At 58.9% G+C, this 19,520-nt stretch overlaps 1 protein-coding gene across 2 annotated transcripts in view; it reads left to right on the plus strand.

Moving 5' to 3' along the window:
* The first annotated feature begins 437 nt into the window (after window positions 1-437).
* PRKCD (protein kinase C delta) overlaps window positions 438-19,520 on the plus strand; it is a 29,100-nt gene continuing 10,017 nt past the window's right edge. For both annotated transcript variants that reach the window (XM_041764162.1, XM_041764163.1), the window contains exons 1-7: window positions 438-658; window positions 3,897-3,997; window positions 15,840-15,973; window positions 17,082-17,281; window positions 18,527-18,587; window positions 18,760-18,922; window positions 19,012-19,043. In XM_041764162.1, coding sequence (XP_041620096.1) covers window positions 15,859-15,973; window positions 17,082-17,281; window positions 18,527-18,587; window positions 18,760-18,922; window positions 19,012-19,043 — 571 coding nt within the window. In that variant the 5' untranslated portion in view covers window positions 438-658; window positions 3,897-3,997; window positions 15,840-15,858. The remainder of the gene's footprint in view (window positions 659-3,896; window positions 3,998-15,839; window positions 15,974-17,081; window positions 17,282-18,526; window positions 18,588-18,759; window positions 18,923-19,011; window positions 19,044-19,520) is intronic.

A 19,520-nucleotide genomic window follows, 5' to 3' on the forward strand; every position in this document is an offset into this window, starting at 1 on the left:
GGCCCGGCCCAGCCCGCCTGGCGGTGGGCACCCGGCCCGGCCGCGTCCGCACTCCAGCCGGCAGGAAGAGAGAGCGAGGCCCGGCGCGGCGGGCCCGCTGGCCGGTGGGGAGTCCCGGGCGTGGGCGCTGCGAGCTGGGGAAGCCCCGCCGGCGCCTCCCGGGCCTCGGTGCGCTGGGGAGGGGAGGCAGCCCCCCCCGCGGGCCCCTGCGTCCTCCTCCGTGGAGCGGGGCGCCTCCTGCGGCCGGGGCGGTGCGGGGTGGGCGGGAGCCGAGCGCGCCCGGGAGGGCCGAGAGCGCGCGCCCGGGAGGCGGGGCCGGGACCCCTCCTCGCGGCGGCGGCGGCGGGGGCGGGGGCGGGGCCGGGCCGGGGCGGGGCCTGGGCGGGGCGGGGCCGGGGCCGGCACCTGGGTGAGGTCGCGCCGCCCCGCCCCCTCGCACTTCCGTGTGCAGCGGCGCGAGCGAGGGAGGCGGCGGCCCCGGGATCCCCGGAGCGACCCCCGGCATCCGCCCGCCGCGCGGAGGCCCGGACGGGACTCACCGGCCTACGGGCCCGTCCCGGTCGGGCCCGCCCCGACCACCGTCCTTGCGCTCCCGGGAACGGCTCCGGGAGCTGGACCCCAGCCGCCGCGACCCCTGGCGCCTGGCGGTGCGCGGGAGGTGAGTGAGGGCCCGGCCCCGAGGTGGGATCGGGCTACCCCGAGGGCGCCCCCTCCCTTCCCCCGCCCCCGATCCGGTTCCCGTTTCTGAAACTGAGAAACTGAGCGGCGGCCAGCGCCAGTCCCGTGGCGCCCCGAGCCCGCCGGTGCCGCCGTCCGTCGGTCTGTCCCTGCCCTCAGCGGCAGCAGCCGAGGCCCCCTCGTCGGTCGGTCCCCGGACCCTCCGCGCGTTCGCCCGTCCGTCTCGGCTCCCCGGGCCCGGTCGGTGCATCCGCCCCCACCCCCTCTGTGTCCGCGCGTCCTCCTTCCGAGTCCCGCTGGGTCGGCCCGTAGCCCTCCGCGGGCCGCGGGCCCCACCCCCACCCCCACCGCACCTCCCGCCGCCGCTGGATCCCATCCTCCCGGAGCCGCGCCCCCCGCCGACGCCCGTCGCCCCCTGCCGGTGCCGCCGTCTCTCCTGTCCTAGGCGGCGGGGAGGCCAGGCCGCCTGCCCGGCCTCGCCGCCCGCCCCTGGGTCCCTGCCCGGCCCAGCCCGCTCGGCGCCTCCTCCTTGCTCTCTCTTCCTTCAGTCCGGGCGCCTCTCTCCATCTGTCTCCGGGCTGGGCGTGGCTCTAGTCTCCACCATCCCCCCCCACTACCGCCCCGCCCGTACTCCCCTCTGAGCCCCCTCCCCTGGTGGCCCCTTCCACGTCCCAGCTGTCCGGGCAGCTCCGCAGTCCCAGTCCGGACGCCACCTCCCGCCTCCCCGTGGGGGCCCAGCCAGGTGAGGGCAGGGGGTGGAAGAGGGCCGGGGTCAAGAGGCAGGGGGTGGGCACCAGCGCTGTTCCACTTCTGACTCTCCCGTTGGTCCTCTCTGGGACGGGAGAACCCCTGAGCCCTCCGCCACAACTTACGCCTGGTCAGGATTTGGTGGAGTGGGGGCATCCCTTTCTGGTCCTGCCCTGTCTGGTTGGACTTGACTCCTTGTGCTGAGTCGCCTGTATCTGGGCATGTAGGTATGTTGTCTGTGTCTCTATTTGTGTTCTTTGTCCCTGTGCCTGGGACTTACCCCTGTGGTCCCTTTCTACATGATGTGACTTACCTGTGTGTGCGTGTGTATGTCTGGGTGTCCTGAGGCTCCATGTGCCCTTTGCAACTATGCGTGCACTATGTCTTTATGTCTTGGTGTGTTCTTTGTCACTAGACTCCCCCCTGTGTTGGTATGTGTGTGTCTTTGTGTGCCTGTGTGTCCCTTGTGTGTCCGGAGGGTCCTGTATTGCACACTGGTTTGTGTCATGGTGACCCACTGGCCATATACATTTGAGCTGTTGATTTTGGGAGCCAGTGGTGTTAGTGTCAGCCCACTACACTCATATGGGTGTCTGTATGAGTGTGGGTATGTATGTACTCTCACTTGTGCTTCCTCTCTCGCTGCCACTGAGCCGCTGTGACCAGGCTGACCTGGTCACCGAGGGAGAGGGCTGGTCCTTTGAGTTTCCTCGTTCCTTTGAGTTGGGGTGTGGTGGACAGGCCGGTAGAGGGCAGCTCTGTGTGTGTGTGTGTGTGTGTGTGTGTGTCTGCGTGTGTGCGCGTGTGCTACGATATAGAGCTGTTTGGACAGCTATACCTGGCTATAGGGTGGTGTGAGGGATCTGGTGCGTTCAGAACTGTGGCTGGGATGAGACTGGCGGGGGTGAGTGTGTGACTGGTGGGAGACTCATAGTCTGACTATGAAACTGCCAGTCTGTGTGCTACGGAGTCGCTGTGATTGTGGGGAACTGAGAGTATGGTGCCTGCACGCCGGGGTGACAGTGCTGGGAGGAAAGGTGGGAGCCCCAGTGTGTGAGCATGTGGGAGGCTGTGAGCACCTCATGCCCAAGCCCTGGTTCCTGGGGAGGCTGGGGAAGGCCTCTGTCTCTCACCTGCCTCTGCTCCCCCGAGGTGAGGGATACCTGGGGGCAAGTCTTTGGGTTTATAGTGTTGTGACCAAGACCTAGAGCTCTGGACCCAGGGAAGACATGGACTCAAATACTTGATGTGCCTCTTATGGACAAGAGACAAGCTAGACTTCTCTAAGGCTGAGTCCCCTTATCTGCAGAACAGAAAAAGTTGCTGTGAGGACTCAGGGTCCTGTGTCAGTGGGCCTCTAGCACAGGCTTGGCCCACAGGCAGAGCTCAGCACATGCTAAGTCTTATTTGGTGACCACTTACTCCCGCCCCAAACAGTATGGTCCCCATTCTCCTGGGAGCTGGGCTATTAAAAGCCCAGAGAGTCCCCAGCTCAGTTTTCTATCTGTGATGTGTCTGTTGCCCCCTCCCATGCCCTTGGCCAGACTGCTTGCAGGAGGGCAGATGCCTGGCAGAGACCCCATCAACCGTGTTCAGCCCACTTGACACCTGCCTGGTCTCAGCAGCACTGACTTAGGAGATAGGGCTGGGGGTGATTTGGAGCTTGGCTATAGGGCGGTGACACGGTTTAGGTGCCTCAGCTAATTGGAGTTTAAAATTAGGAATAAAGTACAGACAAGCCTGAGGGTGCCTCATTCCCCAGGGAGTGGTAATGGGGGTCTTCAGCTGGAGGAGGAGCTCCCATCTGGGGAGGGGAATCTTTTGTGGAGGCTTGGCCTGCAGGAAAAGTGCTCATCTTTTGGCCAGGAGAACTGAGACACCTTGCTGCCTTTGTCATTCCTTCCTTCTAGGACCTCTCTGGGTCTCAGTTTTTTTCAGCTGTATAATGGGTGCAATATTAATGTGAGAATCACCTGGACTAGAAGGTGCAAAACAAGGATACGAAAGTATCACTATTCATTTGGTACTCCGAATGTGAGTCGAGCACAGGAGCTGTCATGCCACAACACTGGGGCCCCAGAATGACCTGGGGAGATGTAGTCTCCTCATTTTAAAGATAAAACAAACAGAGGCTCAGACAAGTTGCCCCAGACCACAAAGCAGTGGCCCCCACTGCCACTAGGTCTGCTAAGGCGCAGGACACTCTCTTGCAGACAGGAAGATTAGGAATCACTTGCTTGCTATGTCTGTAGCCTGGAAATGCTCCGAGGGCTGAGACATAGTGATCCAATTCCTAGCATGGAGAGGAGACATAGCCAATGCCTTGGACAGGTTGGGCCCAATACCCCATTTCACAAAAGAGAAAGCCAAGTCCAAAGAGGCCAAGGTCTCTGAGCCAGACCGGGCTGACCGATGGGGAGAGCCTGTTTGGCAGCGCCTCCCACCTCAGCTGTTTCCTTTTGTTCCTGCAGGTCTGCCTGGAACCCGGCCCAGGTGAGGGCGGCGGACCTGCTTCTGGTGGTGGCCGCCGCAGGAGCCAGGAGTGAGGGGAAGGGGGAGCCAGGAGCCCCAGGTAAGACTGGATCCGCCTAGACAGATGGACATCTGGACAGTGTGCATGGTGTGGCCTTCTCCCCTTCTGCTGGAAGCAGCAACTGGGCCGGGTAGCGGGGAGGGACCCACAAAGTCTTCAGGCTGGGTATGGGGCCTGCCTGGGTGTGCCGAGGGGGCAGCAGTTTACCTTGCCTATGAGGACGCCCTGCCTGGAACGGGCTTCTGGCCTGAGGATGACTATGGCCTTGGAGCTCAGAGGCCTGCCCCCACCCCACCCCCCACAGTTTGGGGTGAAGAGTGGTGATACTTTGCTGGTCAGTTAGAAGGAAGATGGTGTAGGTGCCAAGGGTTGAGGGTGAATGTATCAGCTTTCTGTGGCCCTTTGTCTTGGCCTCAGGCTGTCCTCATCATAATCATACAGGGGAACTGAGGTCTGCCCTGAGCCCCACAGTGGGCTGGGTATCAAGCTGAGAATGGAAAGAGCTCCCCTGAGCTCTCTTCCACACCCCAGGTCCCCTCATCTCCCCAGCCTCTCTGGGGTGGAGGAGAGACTCAAAATCTCCCTGCCCAGCTCCCAGATCCTGGAGGATGTGGAATCCTGGGGAAGGCTGTCCTCTCTCGGGCCCCTTATAAAACTAGATTCCTTCCTTTGGGGCCAGACTTGCCTCCTTCAGCCCCCATTGCAGTGAAAATAGCCCTGTGAGTTAACCCATTGAGTCTCCAAAGTCCAGTGGACAAGTTTCTGGGGGTGCGATGGGGGCGTTGCTGAGGGCACCTGGAACCTAGGGAGTGACAGTGGGGAGAGGCGGCAAAGGTGGCCTTTCTTCTGGGAGGCCTCCCTGATCAACCCCCACTCCCTTCCCTACTGGCACTCAGCTGGCAGGCACCAACAAGTTTGGGGGGGTGAATGGACCAGTGGGGGCTGGGCTCTGGGGGGCTGGGGCTCGGGGGCTGGGCTCTGGGGGGCTGGGGCTGGGCCAGGGTCCCAGCTCCTGGGATAGGAGTGGGGCTGAACAAGAGCAGGGTCATCACTGGGTCTGCTGTTTATTTAACTTACCACTAAGCCTAGAGGGGAAGGAGGTGCCGTGTCCTTGGCTGGCTGGGGGGCCTCTGCTACCCGAGGTCAGGGGCCACCCTCTCCCAGCACTGAGCCTCATTCCCTAAGAAGTCTGACCAGTTGATATTGGAGCCTGCCCACTCTCAAAGCTCAAACATCATCCACCCAGCCGGTGCAGACATAGGTATGCTCGAATGACAGAAACTGAGCTGTACCCAGCGCCCGTGCCCACAAATCCTCGAGTGCCCACACACGCATCGCACATGCACACACACGTCCACAGATTTTCACAGGCACTCACCCACAGGCACGCTCAAACACGCACACAGATGCTCACCCAGTCATCTTGCACACAGAAGCCTGCCCACACACACCACACTGCCCACTGACTTTCCGGGTCAGAAAGGAGGGGGTGGTCTTTGGTCAGGGTCACAACCCAGCCTGCGTCTGGCACTGAGGGTGAGGTTTGAGGTGTGGCTGTGACCACAGGGGCTCCGGGGGGCCGAACCACACTGGGAGGTAGGCTCTGCCCAGGCATTCACCAGCCGGCCAGCTCACCTGGACCAGGCCTCAGGCTCACTAGGACTCCCTGTGGGGGAGTTGGGGATGAGAGGAGGCACCGTGTCAGCTGTGGGCCGGCACCGTTTGTGGCTGCTGCCGCAGGGGAGGAAGTGGGGTGCCTGTGGTCACGGGGCCAAGGTGCGGGTGGGTGGGGGGGTCCAGTCTGTCTCCCTTTAGCATCCATGCCTGGTGGAAGTGGAGTTGCTGGGCTCTGGCAGCTAGAAGGCAAGCATGGTACTTCTCCCAGGGCAGTCTGTGCACTTTCCAAGGCTTGGGCCCAGGGAGAGGCCTGTCCATCCGAGGTGTTTCCGGAGGCTCACTTCCCCTGGGCTGCCCAGGAAGTGGTTTCAGAGTGGGACTGACCAGCGCTCCGTCTGTGGGCTGCCCCGCCCCGGCCTTGCCTGTGAGGGGAGCAGGCCTGGCCAGTGGGGTTAGGCTGACTGACCAGGCTTCCCACTGCCAGAGCTGACTAGGGCTTGACAGAGGCCCAGGCAGAGGGGTCGGGCTGAGGCCACGAAGTCCCCTGCAGCCCCCAGAACCCCAGCTCCTTCTTCCCTCTGAGCTGTATCCTGAGGCTCAGAGCACTGTGGCAGGCACAGTTGCCTTGTGTGAATTGGCATCTGCTGGGTCACGCCTCTGGGATTAGGCAGCTCCGAGCAGCTGTATGAATGAACCTGAGCAAGTGGCTTTGGTGCCTGGTGCCTCATTTTTCTTCTCTGACAAATGAGACAATGGTAGCATCCATCTTCATGGGCTGGGGCCGGAAACTACACATAATGTATGCAAAGCAGCTAGCATGTGCCTAGCACTTTATTAGTGTTTAAGGAGTGGAAACTGTAGTTATGTAAAGCACTTAGCGCTCAGTTTGTGGTAACTATCTCAAAAAACAGCAAGTGGTCCTGACGATGGGGTTGTTGTTGTCTGAAGGCCTGGACACCTGGCCAGTGTCACAGGACCGGGTGGCCGCACAGCCGGCCCCTGAGAAGCCAGGTCTCTGGCTCCTCATTCCTCCTCCTGGTGGCAATCCTGCAGGGCAGGGAGCGTTCGCCATGTCCTCTGAGGAGAGGAGCTCTGGGGTGGAGCAGCTGTGCCCACTCAGCAGCCCAGCCCCCTCATTCCCTTTCAAAGGGAGAAAAATAGATCTCATGACAAATGGATGCAGGGAAGAGAAAGGCAGCTGCCTGCTGCCCCCTCAGGCCTCCCCTGGGCCCCTTCTCCCACGATGGTCCCCCACAGGCCGCTGAGCTTGGATATGCTGAGGCTGGTGATAATGGGGTGGGGGGATGGTGAGCCCTCCTGCCAGCCTGCCTACCCATCGGACCCCTGGAGTCAGCCTGTACACTGGGAACGGGGGTGGATATCTGGAGCTAGAAGTTTCCCCTACACATGTATCTATACATACATCCTTGACACCTGGCAGCTGGTAGCAGGGACATGCCTGTCCTAGGGACACGCAGAAGGTAAGACCAGGGAGGAGGAAACCCTTTGCTCTCCAGGGCCAAGAGGCTGGGGGCCTTGGGTATTGGTGTGGTGATGACAGTGGTATAGTGGGCAAGGGCCAGGAGGCTGGAGGGCGGGAGACTGGCAAGGCCTGGGCTGGGAGTGTGAGTGAGGGCATCCTGGAGGTTTAGGAGCAAGACCTCAGCAGGCATTAGACAGACCTGGGTTCAAATTCTCACATGATATTTACTGGCTGTGTACTCCTGAGCCAGCAACTGGACTGCTTTGAGCCTCTGTGGCCTCACCTGTGCAATGGACGAATCAGGGAGTTTCCATCTGAGACCTGAATGATAAAGAGCCAGCATGTGTTTCAGGGGACAAGGCAGGAAGACGGAACAAGTGCAGAGGCTCCTAAGCAGGAAGGAACTTGGCCGCTCAGGGAACTGAAAGGGGTCACTGTGGCTGGGGCAGAGGAGAGAGGGGAGGGCAGTGGCTGAGGAGTCAGGGAGGTGATGGGAGCAGGTTGGGTGGGTTGGGCCCAGGAGAGGCATCTGGGCTTATAGGAAAGGAAACGGCGACCACTGGGGACTTGGGCACAGAATGACGAGATCTGTTTTAGTCCCTGGGGCAGAGGGACTGTGGGGCCAGAGCAGAGGATGGACATCAGGCAGGTGCAGAGCCTGGGGAAGGTGATGGGGCAGGACGGGGGACGATGGTGGAGAGAAGAGACGACTTCAGTGTGAACTACAGGACAGAACTGATAGTGATGCCCTGTGGGGAGGGAGGGCTCCACCCTCTCCTACCTCCATGGTGTCTGGCCAAGCGCTGGCCTTGCTAAGAGATGAGGGGGCACCTGCTTGGAGAACGCCAGGAGGCCTGAATCGGATGTGTTTGAGTGCCTCTAGAGCATGATGAGGCGGAGGGCCCGAAGGCAGGCCTGGAGTTCAGGGGTCCTGGGCCCAAAGGAAAGACCTGAGAGGAGAGAGGTAGCTGGCAAGCCTGGGTGGGGAAGGACGGGGTTTGGAGGGCCTCTGGTGGGGAAGTTCAAGAGGTCCTGGGTACGGGGCTGGGATGGCTGTCCCTCGAAGGTCCCTGGCAAGGTGCTCAGGAGGGCAGGCTTGTTGTGGCTGAGCCACTGTTTTCACAACAGCCTTGGAAGCTTTGGATCATGTCACTGGCTTGTTGGGTAAACAGGCACAGTGGAGCGGTTGGGTCAGATGTCTGCATGGTGTGGGCTGCAGGGCCCAGGAGTGGGGGCCAGGCGGGGGTGGGGGAGGTAGGAGGATTACGGGGCTTCCAGTATCAGGGCTGGAGAAAGCTTAGAGGTCTCAATTGTCAAGACAGGGAGGTGGAGGCCCTGAGGAGAGACAGCAGCCAGCCTAGGGTCTGCTGGGGGTCTCAGGCTGCCTTGGCCCAGCCCAGTCTCTTCCCAGAGCAGTGGTCCAGAGCCAGGCACTGCAGGGCTGCGAGCCTTGAGAGAGCCCCTTTACCCACTGATCCAAGGAAGTTTCGGGGGTACCTACAGTTACAGGACAGCTGGAAATGGGCAGTGGGCAGATGGAGAGAGGGCCAGGTGTGAGGATGGCGGTGCTGATAAGGATGACGTTGCCAGGTCTTGCACTCAACACAATCTCCTAGGCAGGGCAAGCTCATTCGCTTTTATGGATGATACCAGAGCACCTTGGCCAAACTCACAGGGCACCCGGGGCAGACCAGGTCTGAACTGGACCCGTCCAGGCCCCCACTCCTAGGTTCCTATGCTCATTGCCTGCCGTGAGATGGCACATCATGGCCCTGCCTCTCTCCCAGCTTCTCCCCACCCTTAGGGTGGGGAGGGGTGATCTGGGCCCTGCTCACCATGTCGGGGCAGACCTTTCCCCAAGCAAAGGTTAATGTCCACAAAGGGGAGAACCATGGGAATCTGGAAGGAGGCCTTTGTGTGTACAGAGGGACAGGCGGAGGAGTGGACCTGGGGCCCACCTCTGTGGAGGCTGGCGGAGCAGCCGTTCCCACGCCTGAGCACCTGCCCATGCCCTCACCCCAGAGGCGGCCAGGTGGCTGTTCCATGGTTAGAGCTGGAGGGTCCCTCTCTGCCTCCCCCTGGGGCTGCCCCACCAGCTTTGTGGTTTTGGGTGAATTGCTCCATCTCTATCTGTTGGGTTCTGCCCAGTGAGTCTGGAGCTCAATGGAGGTTGTGTGTGGGGTGTCTGGCGGGGCACAGGTGTGAGCCCTCCCCTCCTCCTGTGACCCCTAGCCTTGCCCTCAGCCTCTGCTGTGCCCTCAGACAGGGGGGCGGGGTGGCCTGCCCAGCCGTGTGCCTGACTGGTCCACTCCTTCCCTTGTGCACTTTGGACTTTGCTCTGGGCCAGGAGGGACTTTCTCTGCCTCCCTCACTGGGGAGGCCCAGCCTGCCTGACCCCCAGCTGCCCTTCCCTCCTTAGCCATTATCCCTGGGGCTGGGGTAGAAAAAGCTACACTTGGACCTTTCTGGCGCCAGACCCTAGTCAGACAGGTGTGGGTCCTTCTAGGCTGTTTATCCCTGTGTCGGTTTGGAGTAGCTCTGCCCATGTGCACATTGTGCTTGTGGCACCCTGTGTGCACCTGAATCTCTCTGTGCTGGTAAATGCATCAGGGTGTCAATGTCCTGTGTGGTCCGCATGGGCCTGGACATATGTCAACACGTGAGAGCAGTGAGTTGGGGTGGGGGGTTCCTAGTGTCACTGAGTCATCCTAGGAGCGTGTGTGTGCCTGTGGTTACAACCGTCTGCGTGCATGTCCAACTGCAAGCAGGGTTCCCCATGTGGAACTGTGTGTTTGGGTCCGTGGGGGTGCCTGCATGTGCATACATGTGTGGTTATTCTGTGAGAGGCCCTGATGGACCCCTCACCCCGGCTCCTCACAGAGGCCCCCTTGTCTATGGTCCTGCCATGAAGAGGCCTTTGTTCCTCCCTAGGGGGTACCTGGAGCTCTCCTTCTGGCTTCCCCAGTCCTAGGACTAGCTGAGTGACTCAAGGCCTGTGCCTGGTGTGGCCTATGCCCCTAAGATGGCCTATCCTCACCCCTCCCCTACCGTGTGCTGGCAGGAGTGGGTGTGAGCCAGTGACAGCCAGGGTCCCAAGTCCTGCCCTTCAGACTCTCCCTCCCAGCCCCTCTGGCCGGGTGGGCCAGCTGTACCCCTGCACATCTCTCAGATTGAAGCCCATCCTGATACCCACTATACCCCAGCTCCTCTCACTGCCTAAGCAGCATATTTACATATTTATGTGACTGTCCCCAACAAGCTGTGAGTTCCGAGGCCCCATGTATCTTGCCACTGTGGTGCCTACCGGCGGGGCCTCAGGAGAACTGAGCTGTGTGTGCCTTTGGAACTCACAGCTCCCCATGCCATCGTGTACAGAGTTAGGTCACTGCCAGTGCATGTTTTCTTGGGAAGAGGGCCCACATCCTTCATTGGTTCTCAGGGTGTCGCCACCCTTTTTATAATTGCAAAGGCTTCATTCATGCTGCCCAGGCCTCACCTGTGATTCCACTGAATCCCAGTGGGCAGGGTCAGCCCAGTAGTAGGATTTTTGAATTCAGCTATGTGGCCAGGGCTGAAAAGCCTGAGCCAGGAACAGAGACAGTGCCCAGAGAACAGACCTGGGTCCTCAACATGAGCATTCCAGACAGCTGCACAGGGTTTCTGTGGGAGTACATGAGGTAGGGGAGCAGCTGGCTTCCTGGGAAAGGAGGAGCAATTCTCTAGGGTGGGCCTTTAGAACTGTCTGGAAGGAAATCTAGGAATTACGGAGGACATTCTGGCTGAGGGAATAGTGTATGCAAAAAGAGGGGGCCTAACAGTGAGATAGGAGTTCACAGTAGCCAGAAGTGAGGTCCAAGGTGGAGAGCAGGCCAGGGCTAGACTGAGGTCTGGACTTTCTCCCAGGGCAGTGGGAACCCAGGAGGTTCCATAGGTTAGGGAGGGACCAGGAGTGATAGTAACTGGGAGGTGTCACTGGGGAAAAAGGAGGAGAGTCTACTGCAGGTTGGTGTGATGTGAGGGAGGGGGCAAGAAGGAGCACAGCTAGAGGATGAGGTGCTAATCCTGGGGAGGAGCAGGTGTCAGGAGCATCCCCTGCTCTGGGACTTGGCCGTGGCCCGGAGACTGTAGTTGGTCCTCCCCTTGGATGGGGCTGGGTATAGGGAGGCTGGGGCCCTGGTGGAAGGGCATTAGAAGGACCTTGCTAGCTCCCACCCCCACCCTCACCCCCCCCCCCCCCCCGCCCCACTCTTCTTGCTGAGCCCATTTCCTGGGTTGTGAAAGCCCTGTGGCCTCCTCTACTTGCTTCCGTCTGGGAAGACCATTTGGGGAGGCCAGCCTCCCTGCCAAGCCCAGCCTGCCCTATTGCAGCCCTGCCCCCTCCTACTGCCTTTCACTCTCCTTCCCTCCCCCTCTCTGGGCCTCTTGTGTCTTCCCTCCTTCATTCATCCTTCAAAGCCCATAGGGGCTGGACCTTGAACTAACCTCCCCCCCCCACACACACATACCGCCCACCGCCCCAGGCAGGGTCTGTATCCCTAGGAGAGCCTGGGCTGACACTGCCTCCACTTTGCTGCCGCTACCACTCAGCCTTGACTGCCAGCAGGCAGTGCCTTCCACGGGCAGGTATGTGTGAGAAGGGGTTGCACAAGACAGATGCATCTTCTCCCCCGGCCCCCAGGGGGCTATTCATGGAGGAGCAGACCCAGCAGGTGCCTCAGCTTCGCTTGACCTCAGCCTGTCCCCTCTTATTTCTCTGGCTGACTTTCTGAGGGAGCCTCCCTCCATATTTGCACACATTCCCCCAGAGCCTGGCCAAGTCTCTCAGGGCCCCATGTTGCTCCTCTGTCCCACCCTGTGGCGCAGAATCCAAAGCCAGGGAAGGGCTGGGGTAGAGGGGACCAGGTCGAATCTGGGGGCTGGGGACTCTCACTGCAGGATCTTGCTCTCGGTTTCCCCCACACACAAAGGGGGAGATGGACATGTTAGTCTCTAAAGGACCATCTCTTGGATACATTTTGGCTCGATGGGTTTTGTTTTTCACGGTTAACAAAACTGCTATCAAACAAGTTACATGTAATTGCTGTAGAAAAATTAGAAAATGCATTTCTGTTCCTGATGGCACCCCTCCGGCTATGTCTCCCACCCCACCCCCTTTGCTGGAACACATTCACATGCATATATGTGGATACACAATGTGCATACTTGTCCTCTGCGCCCCAGGAGCTCCAACCAGGGCGGTTACTCTGGTCACCTCAAGGTTGGCCATGTCCAACCTGCCCTGGGCTGGCTGGGAACAGGTTTCCATTGCCCTGGAAGAGGTGACCTGCTTACTCTGGTCTGGCCCAGTACTACCTTTCCTTATCTCTGGGTGGCTGATCCAGGGCAGCGTGGGGAGCAGAGGCAGTGGGCCCTCATGCCCTGAGACTGGAATCTAGGTATGGCCAAGACTTCCCCAGGTTTTGAGCAGCAGAGGCTGGCCCAGGGGGTTGGGACAGTTTGGAAGGTAGCCATTCAGGGTCTGTACCACTCTTATACAGAGGAGGAGGTCTGCAAGGTCAGGCCTAGGATCATCCCAGAGGGGTTGGGTGAATAGACTGTGATTGAACACAGGGCACCAGTCTCCTGGTCCCTATACCCTTCTCCTTGGTTCCTCTGTCCTCAGTGTGTTTGTGTGTGTTGCTCCTGGCATGTTGATCTGCCTCCACTTTTGCTCCCTCTTTCCCTTCATCAATTCTTCCTGACGTGGCATACTGGAATATACTAGAAAGAACATCGGCTGCAGCATCAGGCAGGCCTGGATTCAAAGCCTTGCTGTGTGACCTTGGGCAAGTCACTTATCTTCTCTGAACCTGTTTATTCATCAGCAAAATACCCACTTCCAGAATAAGCACAGGGATGAAGTGAGCTAATGCCATTTACAAGGTTAATCTGGTATGTGGTGGTCTCAAGGAAGGATGATCCTTCTTATAATGGGGGTGCTGAGACTCCTCACCCACCTCCCCGGCCTGATTCTCTGACTCTGGTGCTCCCTGCTTCATAGGGCTGCCTCTGTGGTGGGCTTGAGGAGCAGGAGAGGAGAGATTAAGAGCCTAATGCTGACTGGGATGGGGCTGGCTGGCCTCAGAGGGCACCAAGAAGCTGGTCCCCAGGGAGGCCTGCATGAAGTCTGCCCTTGCCACCTCTGTGGCCCTGCAGAGCAGTGTGAGGCTGAGCCATGCCTTCCTTTGGGGCCTGTGGGCCTGGGCCTATTTGCATGGGGGCTATAAATAATTGGCACACCTTGCTTTTGTGCCAGTTACTTCACTCCCTGGTTTCCCCACCAGTGTTGAGACTCTGCGAGGTAGATGGGCAATGCCGGCACCACTGTGCAGGGGGGATTTGGTGCGCCGGGCTCATGACTGTCTCAGGGTCACGTGGTGACAGAAGAATAGTGTCTGTCTCCCTCCGGGGTCTGGGCAGTGTGGTTGGTGTGGAGGGGCCCACGCTCTAGTTTTGGTCTAGAAAGTTGGGGCTGGGTGCCCTAACCCTAGGGTGACTGCCGAGGAGCCCCAAGGCAGCCCACGGAACCCGTGGTCCCCCTCCTCATGGCACTGCGGCCTGGCTGTACAGGTTTGGGGCCAGAGCTGGGGCTTGCTGTGGTTGTGGTTTCCCTCCAGTGGCTTCTGATCCCCGAAAGCTGGAGGGCTGGTCTGATCGGCAGCCTGCAAGGCTGGGCTCTGCCTCACAGTCGCTGGGCTTATCAGATTCTGTGTCCTCCATGTAGCCCTGGGGTGGTCCTCATATAGATGGCTCTTGCTGGGCGCCCTAGAAGTGTGAGGGGTCATGGAGCCTAGGGGCCATCTGTACTGGGCCCCAGGGGGAGGCTGAGGGGAGGTGGCTTGCCCACTTGCCCAAAATGACCAGGTCGTTTTGGCGCCTGGGCTCCCCTGCTGTCCTCTCTCCCAGGAACCCGGGCCCCTGCAGCACAGACTATTGCTCCTTCTCCCCTGCCTTCCTGCCCACACAGCCCTCATCCTCTGAGATCCTCAGAAAGCCCATCAGTGCCCCCCTCCCGGGTCTCAAGGTTATCCTGTTGGGAAGCACGAGGCCCAGCCATGTCTACTGGGGTCAGGTCCTGAGATTGTGGATGCAGACTTGTGGCAAGTGTGTGCTAACAGCCGGGGCCCTGCTGATCCTTCTGGATGCGCCAGGGAGAACTCATGTGTGTACTCCCCACCTTAGGCTCCCAGGCCCAGCAGGGTAGTAGGAGAGACACGATGAGAGTTTGGGACACTCACCCAGACTCCCACATGCAGCCAGCCAGCCAGACCCCCATAGCTTGCTCTTCTCTCCCACATTAGCTCAGCACCCACCCTGTGCCACCTACTCACGCACACACCTTCATACACACCAACGCACACACTTACACATGCTCTGGCTCAGGGAAGAGCCAGCTGCCACCCACAGCTGGCTTCTCCTCCCTGTCTACCAAGAGGTCATGGTGGCTGGCTTGGCTAGTCTCTGGCTGAAGGCTTTGGGACCTGGGCTCAGATGTGAGCATACATACCCATTCTCACTCCCTCTGAGGAGGAGCCAAGCCTGGGCAGGAGACATGGTGGGTTCTGCTTGGCCTGGCTCCTCCCCTCTCCTCTGGCTTCAGGCCGCAAAGGACTGGTGGGGCCCCTGGGCTGGGCTGCAGGCTGAGGTCAGTGTTTCCTGTGAGCTCATCTGGGCTAGGAACTCTCTCGACAGAGCCGGCTGTTACTCTGGCTGCCTGGGGACCCATCCCAGGGGTGGGGTGGGGAGGGGGGCTGCTACACATACACATATATGTGTGTGGGGCTGTGAGGTGCATGTCTGACACTACCGCTGTGCTGGCTTATGTTCAGGAAGGAGTGAGTACATACCCCTGTGCACGTGCGTTGAGCGCAAGGAATGACAACCTGAAAGACTCTCAGGGTCACATCCTCTAGTGAGACTTGACCCGAGGAACAGCAAGGAACAGGGGAATGTAGGGCCGACCTGTGTGGTTTAAAAAACAAAGTCAGTGTATGGTCAACATTAAAATAGTTTTATGTTTGGAAAAAGTTAGTTTGAAGGTGCAGGCAACCTCTGTAGGTGAGAGGCACCTGAACCCAAGGGGCTCGGATTCAGAAGGTCAGGGATGCAGGTGGGTGGTCCCTGAATGGAGTGGATGCTTAATTAGTGCAATCTCAGCTTTAGGTTCTGGCTCAGCCTCAGGGTTTCTGTTTCTCAGTCAGAAAAGTGGAGGTGGTCATCTTGGCCCTGTTTGCTTGGGGAGTTATGAGCAAAAAGCATAATTTGCAAACCAAGAAGAGCTGCAAGGAGCAGGGTGCAGGGAGGCGGGGGTACTGTCCTGCCCCTCTTGGCCAGCACGGACTAGGTACTCAGCCCGTAGGAGGCACCCAGCATGGGGTGTTAAAGGAGGCCTTAAAGGATCCCCAAATACGTGAGTCACATGCCTCCAGGGCCCAGGTAGGTTTTGGAGAGGAGTGAAGAGGGGGCCCCTGGCCTGGCATAGACTGGCAGGTACTCAACAAAGGAGGTAGTACCAGCCAGCTACTACCCAGTGGGCTTGATGTCACATTCAGCAGTTTCACCAGAGATGCCACAAATCCAGACTTTCGTAGAATTTCTCAGGTTTAACAGTGGCAGCTAGAACTAGTGTCTCGTCAGCACATCATGTGGGCCAAATTCAATGTGGTGAGAGCCCCCAGGGGCACCCAAGCACCTCCCAGGGCTGTCCCTCACTGCCCAGCTTCACCTCTGCTGTCTGTACAGCCCCACTGCAGGCCCTGACATGGCCCCGTTCCTGCGCATCGCCTTCACCTCCTATGAGCTGGGCTCCCTGCAGGCCGCCGATGAGGCCAGCCAGCCCTTCTGTGCCGTGAAGATGAAGGAGGCACTCAGCACAGGTAGGACTGGGATCAGGGCCCAGGGGGAGGCCTGGAGGACCTGTGCCTTGTTCCCCTAGAACTTCTGAGGCATCTTTCTCTTCCTCATGCTCATCTCCCTGCCCAGCCCAGCTGTGGATGCAGGACCGTAGAGGCCGCCGAGTGTGCATAGGGCCTTTAGCACTTACTACATGGAGCCATCACCAGGGGTGGGGGTGGGGGAATGGGTTTCTGGCTCCTCCCCCATTGGTGGTTTCTCCAAACAATGTCCTCATGTCAGACCCTGTGCTGGGCATTGAGGACACTGCCATGCTCCAGGGCTGACTTGGCCCTGTCCTCATGGGGCTCACGGTGAGATGTGGGAGCCAGACAATGAGTCCTGTGATAGGGAAGCCTATAGGAGGCACTGTCCCAGGCTGAGGTCTGGGAGGTCTTCCTGGAAGAGGCAAATATCTCACACCATTCCTTCTTGCTATTGCCCTCACCTGCTGAATCTCTTAGCTCATCCCTTAGCTGTCTCTTCTTCCAGGAAGCATTCCATGACCCTTAGCCTGGGACATACCACCTGTCCATGATCCAGACCAGGTCTAGAACCCTGGCCCTGCCCTCTTCAGTCTTATCACAGCTGTGATTTAACATTTATTTGAGGGATTAATGGGTTCGTATCTCTGTCCTGGACTGGGATCTAGGGGGACAGGCTGACACTGGTTTTAACTTCTCTTTCTTCCGTGTTCCTCACCTTCAGTGTCATGGCTGGTATGAGGGGCCTCGGTGTGTGTTCACTGAGTGAGTGTGTGAGGGGGGTGACAGCTAAGTGGGGCTGACAGAAGAGGTCACAGGACGAGGCAGCGGCCAGAGCAGAGGCCTGGAGGTGGGACCGAGCAGGAGGGCATCCTAGAAGAGCTGTGGGGAGTTCTGTGTTATGGAGTGTGTTATAAATGACATGAGGCTGGAGAGGGGAGCAGAGCATAGTTGTGAAGTCCCAGGAGTGGAAATATCCTCAGGAGGGCCTGGTGGTGGAGAGAAGGAGAGCCACACAGACTCTCACCAGGCTGAAGGCTGTGGGGAGTCTGGGGAGGGTTGGGCAGATGGGCCCCAGCCAGACCTTGCTTGCCTGGCCATGTTGCAGAGCGCGGGAAGACGCTGGTGCAGAAGAAGCCCACCATGTACCCTGAGTGGAAGTCCACATTCGACGCCCACATCTACGAGGGCCGAGTCATCCAGATCGTGCTGATGCGGGCAGCTGAAGAGCCGATGTCCGAAGTGACGGTGGGCGTGTCGGTGCTGGCCGAGCGCTGCAAGAAGAACAATGGGAAGGCCGAGTTCTGGGTGAGGGCACATGGGCTGCAGCATGTGGGCCCTGTCTGGCCTCCTGATTCCAGCCCTGAGACTGAGCAGATCCCAGCCCCTCTGAGCCTGTTTCTGAATCCATAAAAGGAAAAGCTGGCACAAGACCCTACCTCAGGGTCAGCTGTTCAGGGGAAGTGAGCCACTGGATGCCAAGGGCTTATTGTAGCCCTGGGCACGTAGTAGGTGCTAAAGAGAGCCGTCCTCGCCACTGCGACTACTTTTTTCCCTTTTAATTTTGTAAAAGCAGGATAGGCACATGGCAAAACTTTTCAAAATGTGTGTAAGGGTATGTCCTGGCTCCACCACCAGGCACCTGGCCCCTTCTCAGAGGCACCCATTGTTCCAAGTTCTGCTTGGAACTTTCACAGGTGCAGGCAGGCATGAGGGAGCACAGTTATGGCTCCTCAACAGTGAGGAGGTGGGGGAAGGGGAAGGCCGGTGGCCACCACTCACCTGCTGGAACCTGAACTCCACACGTGCATGTGGTCACATGTCCCTCATGGCCACAGGGTGTCAGGGCGGGCAGAGCATCCCTTGCCTTCTGGGGTCACAGGGGAGCTCCTGCAGCCAAGATGTCCCCGTGGGAAAAAACCCTTTGACCATCAGGGACTCTGATCAGCCTCCAGTGAGGCATGAAGGGGCCAGGCCAGGAGAGAAGTTGACCCAGCGCTGTACCAACCCTTGGCCAGTCAGGTGGAGTACTTGCCATGCTCTCTGTCCACTCCACCAAGGGACAGTGCCAGTCACCAGGCATGGGTCCTGGGAGAGGTGAAGGTCCTACCCTCAGAACTGTGTAAGGAGACCAGGCATGCAGAGTCCCTGCTGCAGAGAGAACCAGCGTGGGTGTGTCAGCACACATGTGTCTGTGTCTCTGCATGTGCAAAGGCTGGGGGTGGGGAGGGCCTCCATTTTAAGATCCTTGTTAAGGGGGCAGCCAGGGGTGGGGGTGGGGAGTTTCCCTTCCCACTCTGTTCCTGGGCCATGTGGCCGGGCTGGGTGTGGGCTGGATCCTTTCACTTCCCCAAATGTAATAATACCCCTGGGTTGGGGTGGGGGCGGGGCTCAAGGGCGGGGCCATGCCCACAACTGGACAGACAGGTGTCTGGCTAGGCTGCCAGGACTCCCTGGGCCTTAGGGGACCAACCATGGGGGCGGGTTCTAAGTCCAGCTTGGCTGGAGCCCGCCCTCATTGACTCCCCCCGCCCCCCACCCTCCCCCCTGCAGCTGGACCTGCAACCCCAGGCCAAGGTGTTGATGTCTGTGCAGTATTTTCTGGAAGACATAGGTAAGCTCCTCCTTCCCTGGGCTGGGGATTTAGGTTCAGAAGCTTAGAGTCATGATGGAAGCTTAGGGAAGCAGTCCCTATCAACAGGCTACCCAGGGTCACCCTGGGAGGGACTACAGGAATGTTTTCCTTCTTGGGGCTGGGACTGACTTCACGACTCCACGGTCCCCAGATTGCAGACAGTCTATGCATGGTGAAGACGAGGCCAAGTTACCAACAATGAACCGCCGTGGAGCCATCAAACAGGCCAAAATCCACTACATCAAGAACCACGAGTTTATTGCCACCTTCTTCGGACAGCCTACTTTCTGTTCTGTGTGCAAAGATTTTGTTTGGTGAGGGCTGGCTGTGCCTGCTGAGAGGGGACGGGGGTAGGGAGGGCCTCATAGCTGGCACTGACAAGGCCTGGGGATTTGTCTTTCAGGGGTCTCAACAAGCAAGGCTACAAATGCAGGCGTAAGTGTCTCTTTAACCCGGTTTCTGTGCACACGTGTCTGCCAGTGCCCACATGCATGCTCAGGAAAGCCGGTGTCCCCATGTTAGGACCGTGCGCCTAGACAGGGGGGTTCTGTGTGCTTGTGTGTGTACATGTGAGATTTTCCATGTCAGAGCGTTCGTGTATGAGAGCCACATTCAGTGGATGCACAAGCAGGCTTGCTCTGGCTTATGAAAGCCAGTTCCCAGCTCCCCACGTTTGGAAGCATCACACTTCGGTGTAGTATTTATACAGAAATCAGCCAATGCTACACATCATGGCTCTTTTTCCCTGGAGAGGCTATTAGATCTTTTCTAGTATACCCTTCACTGCACTCTGTTTGGGTATGTGTGTGTCTTGGTACACACACACACACATGAGACACCTCCACTGTAGCAGTGGTTCTTTTTTCTTTATTAAAGATTTTGTTCATTTATTCATGAGACACACAGAGATAG

Source organism: Vulpes lagopus, chromosome 7 (assembly GCF_018345385.1).
Source record: "Vulpes lagopus strain Blue_001 chromosome 7, ASM1834538v1, whole genome shotgun sequence".
Lineage (NCBI taxonomy): Eukaryota > Metazoa > Chordata > Mammalia > Carnivora > Canidae > Vulpes > Vulpes lagopus.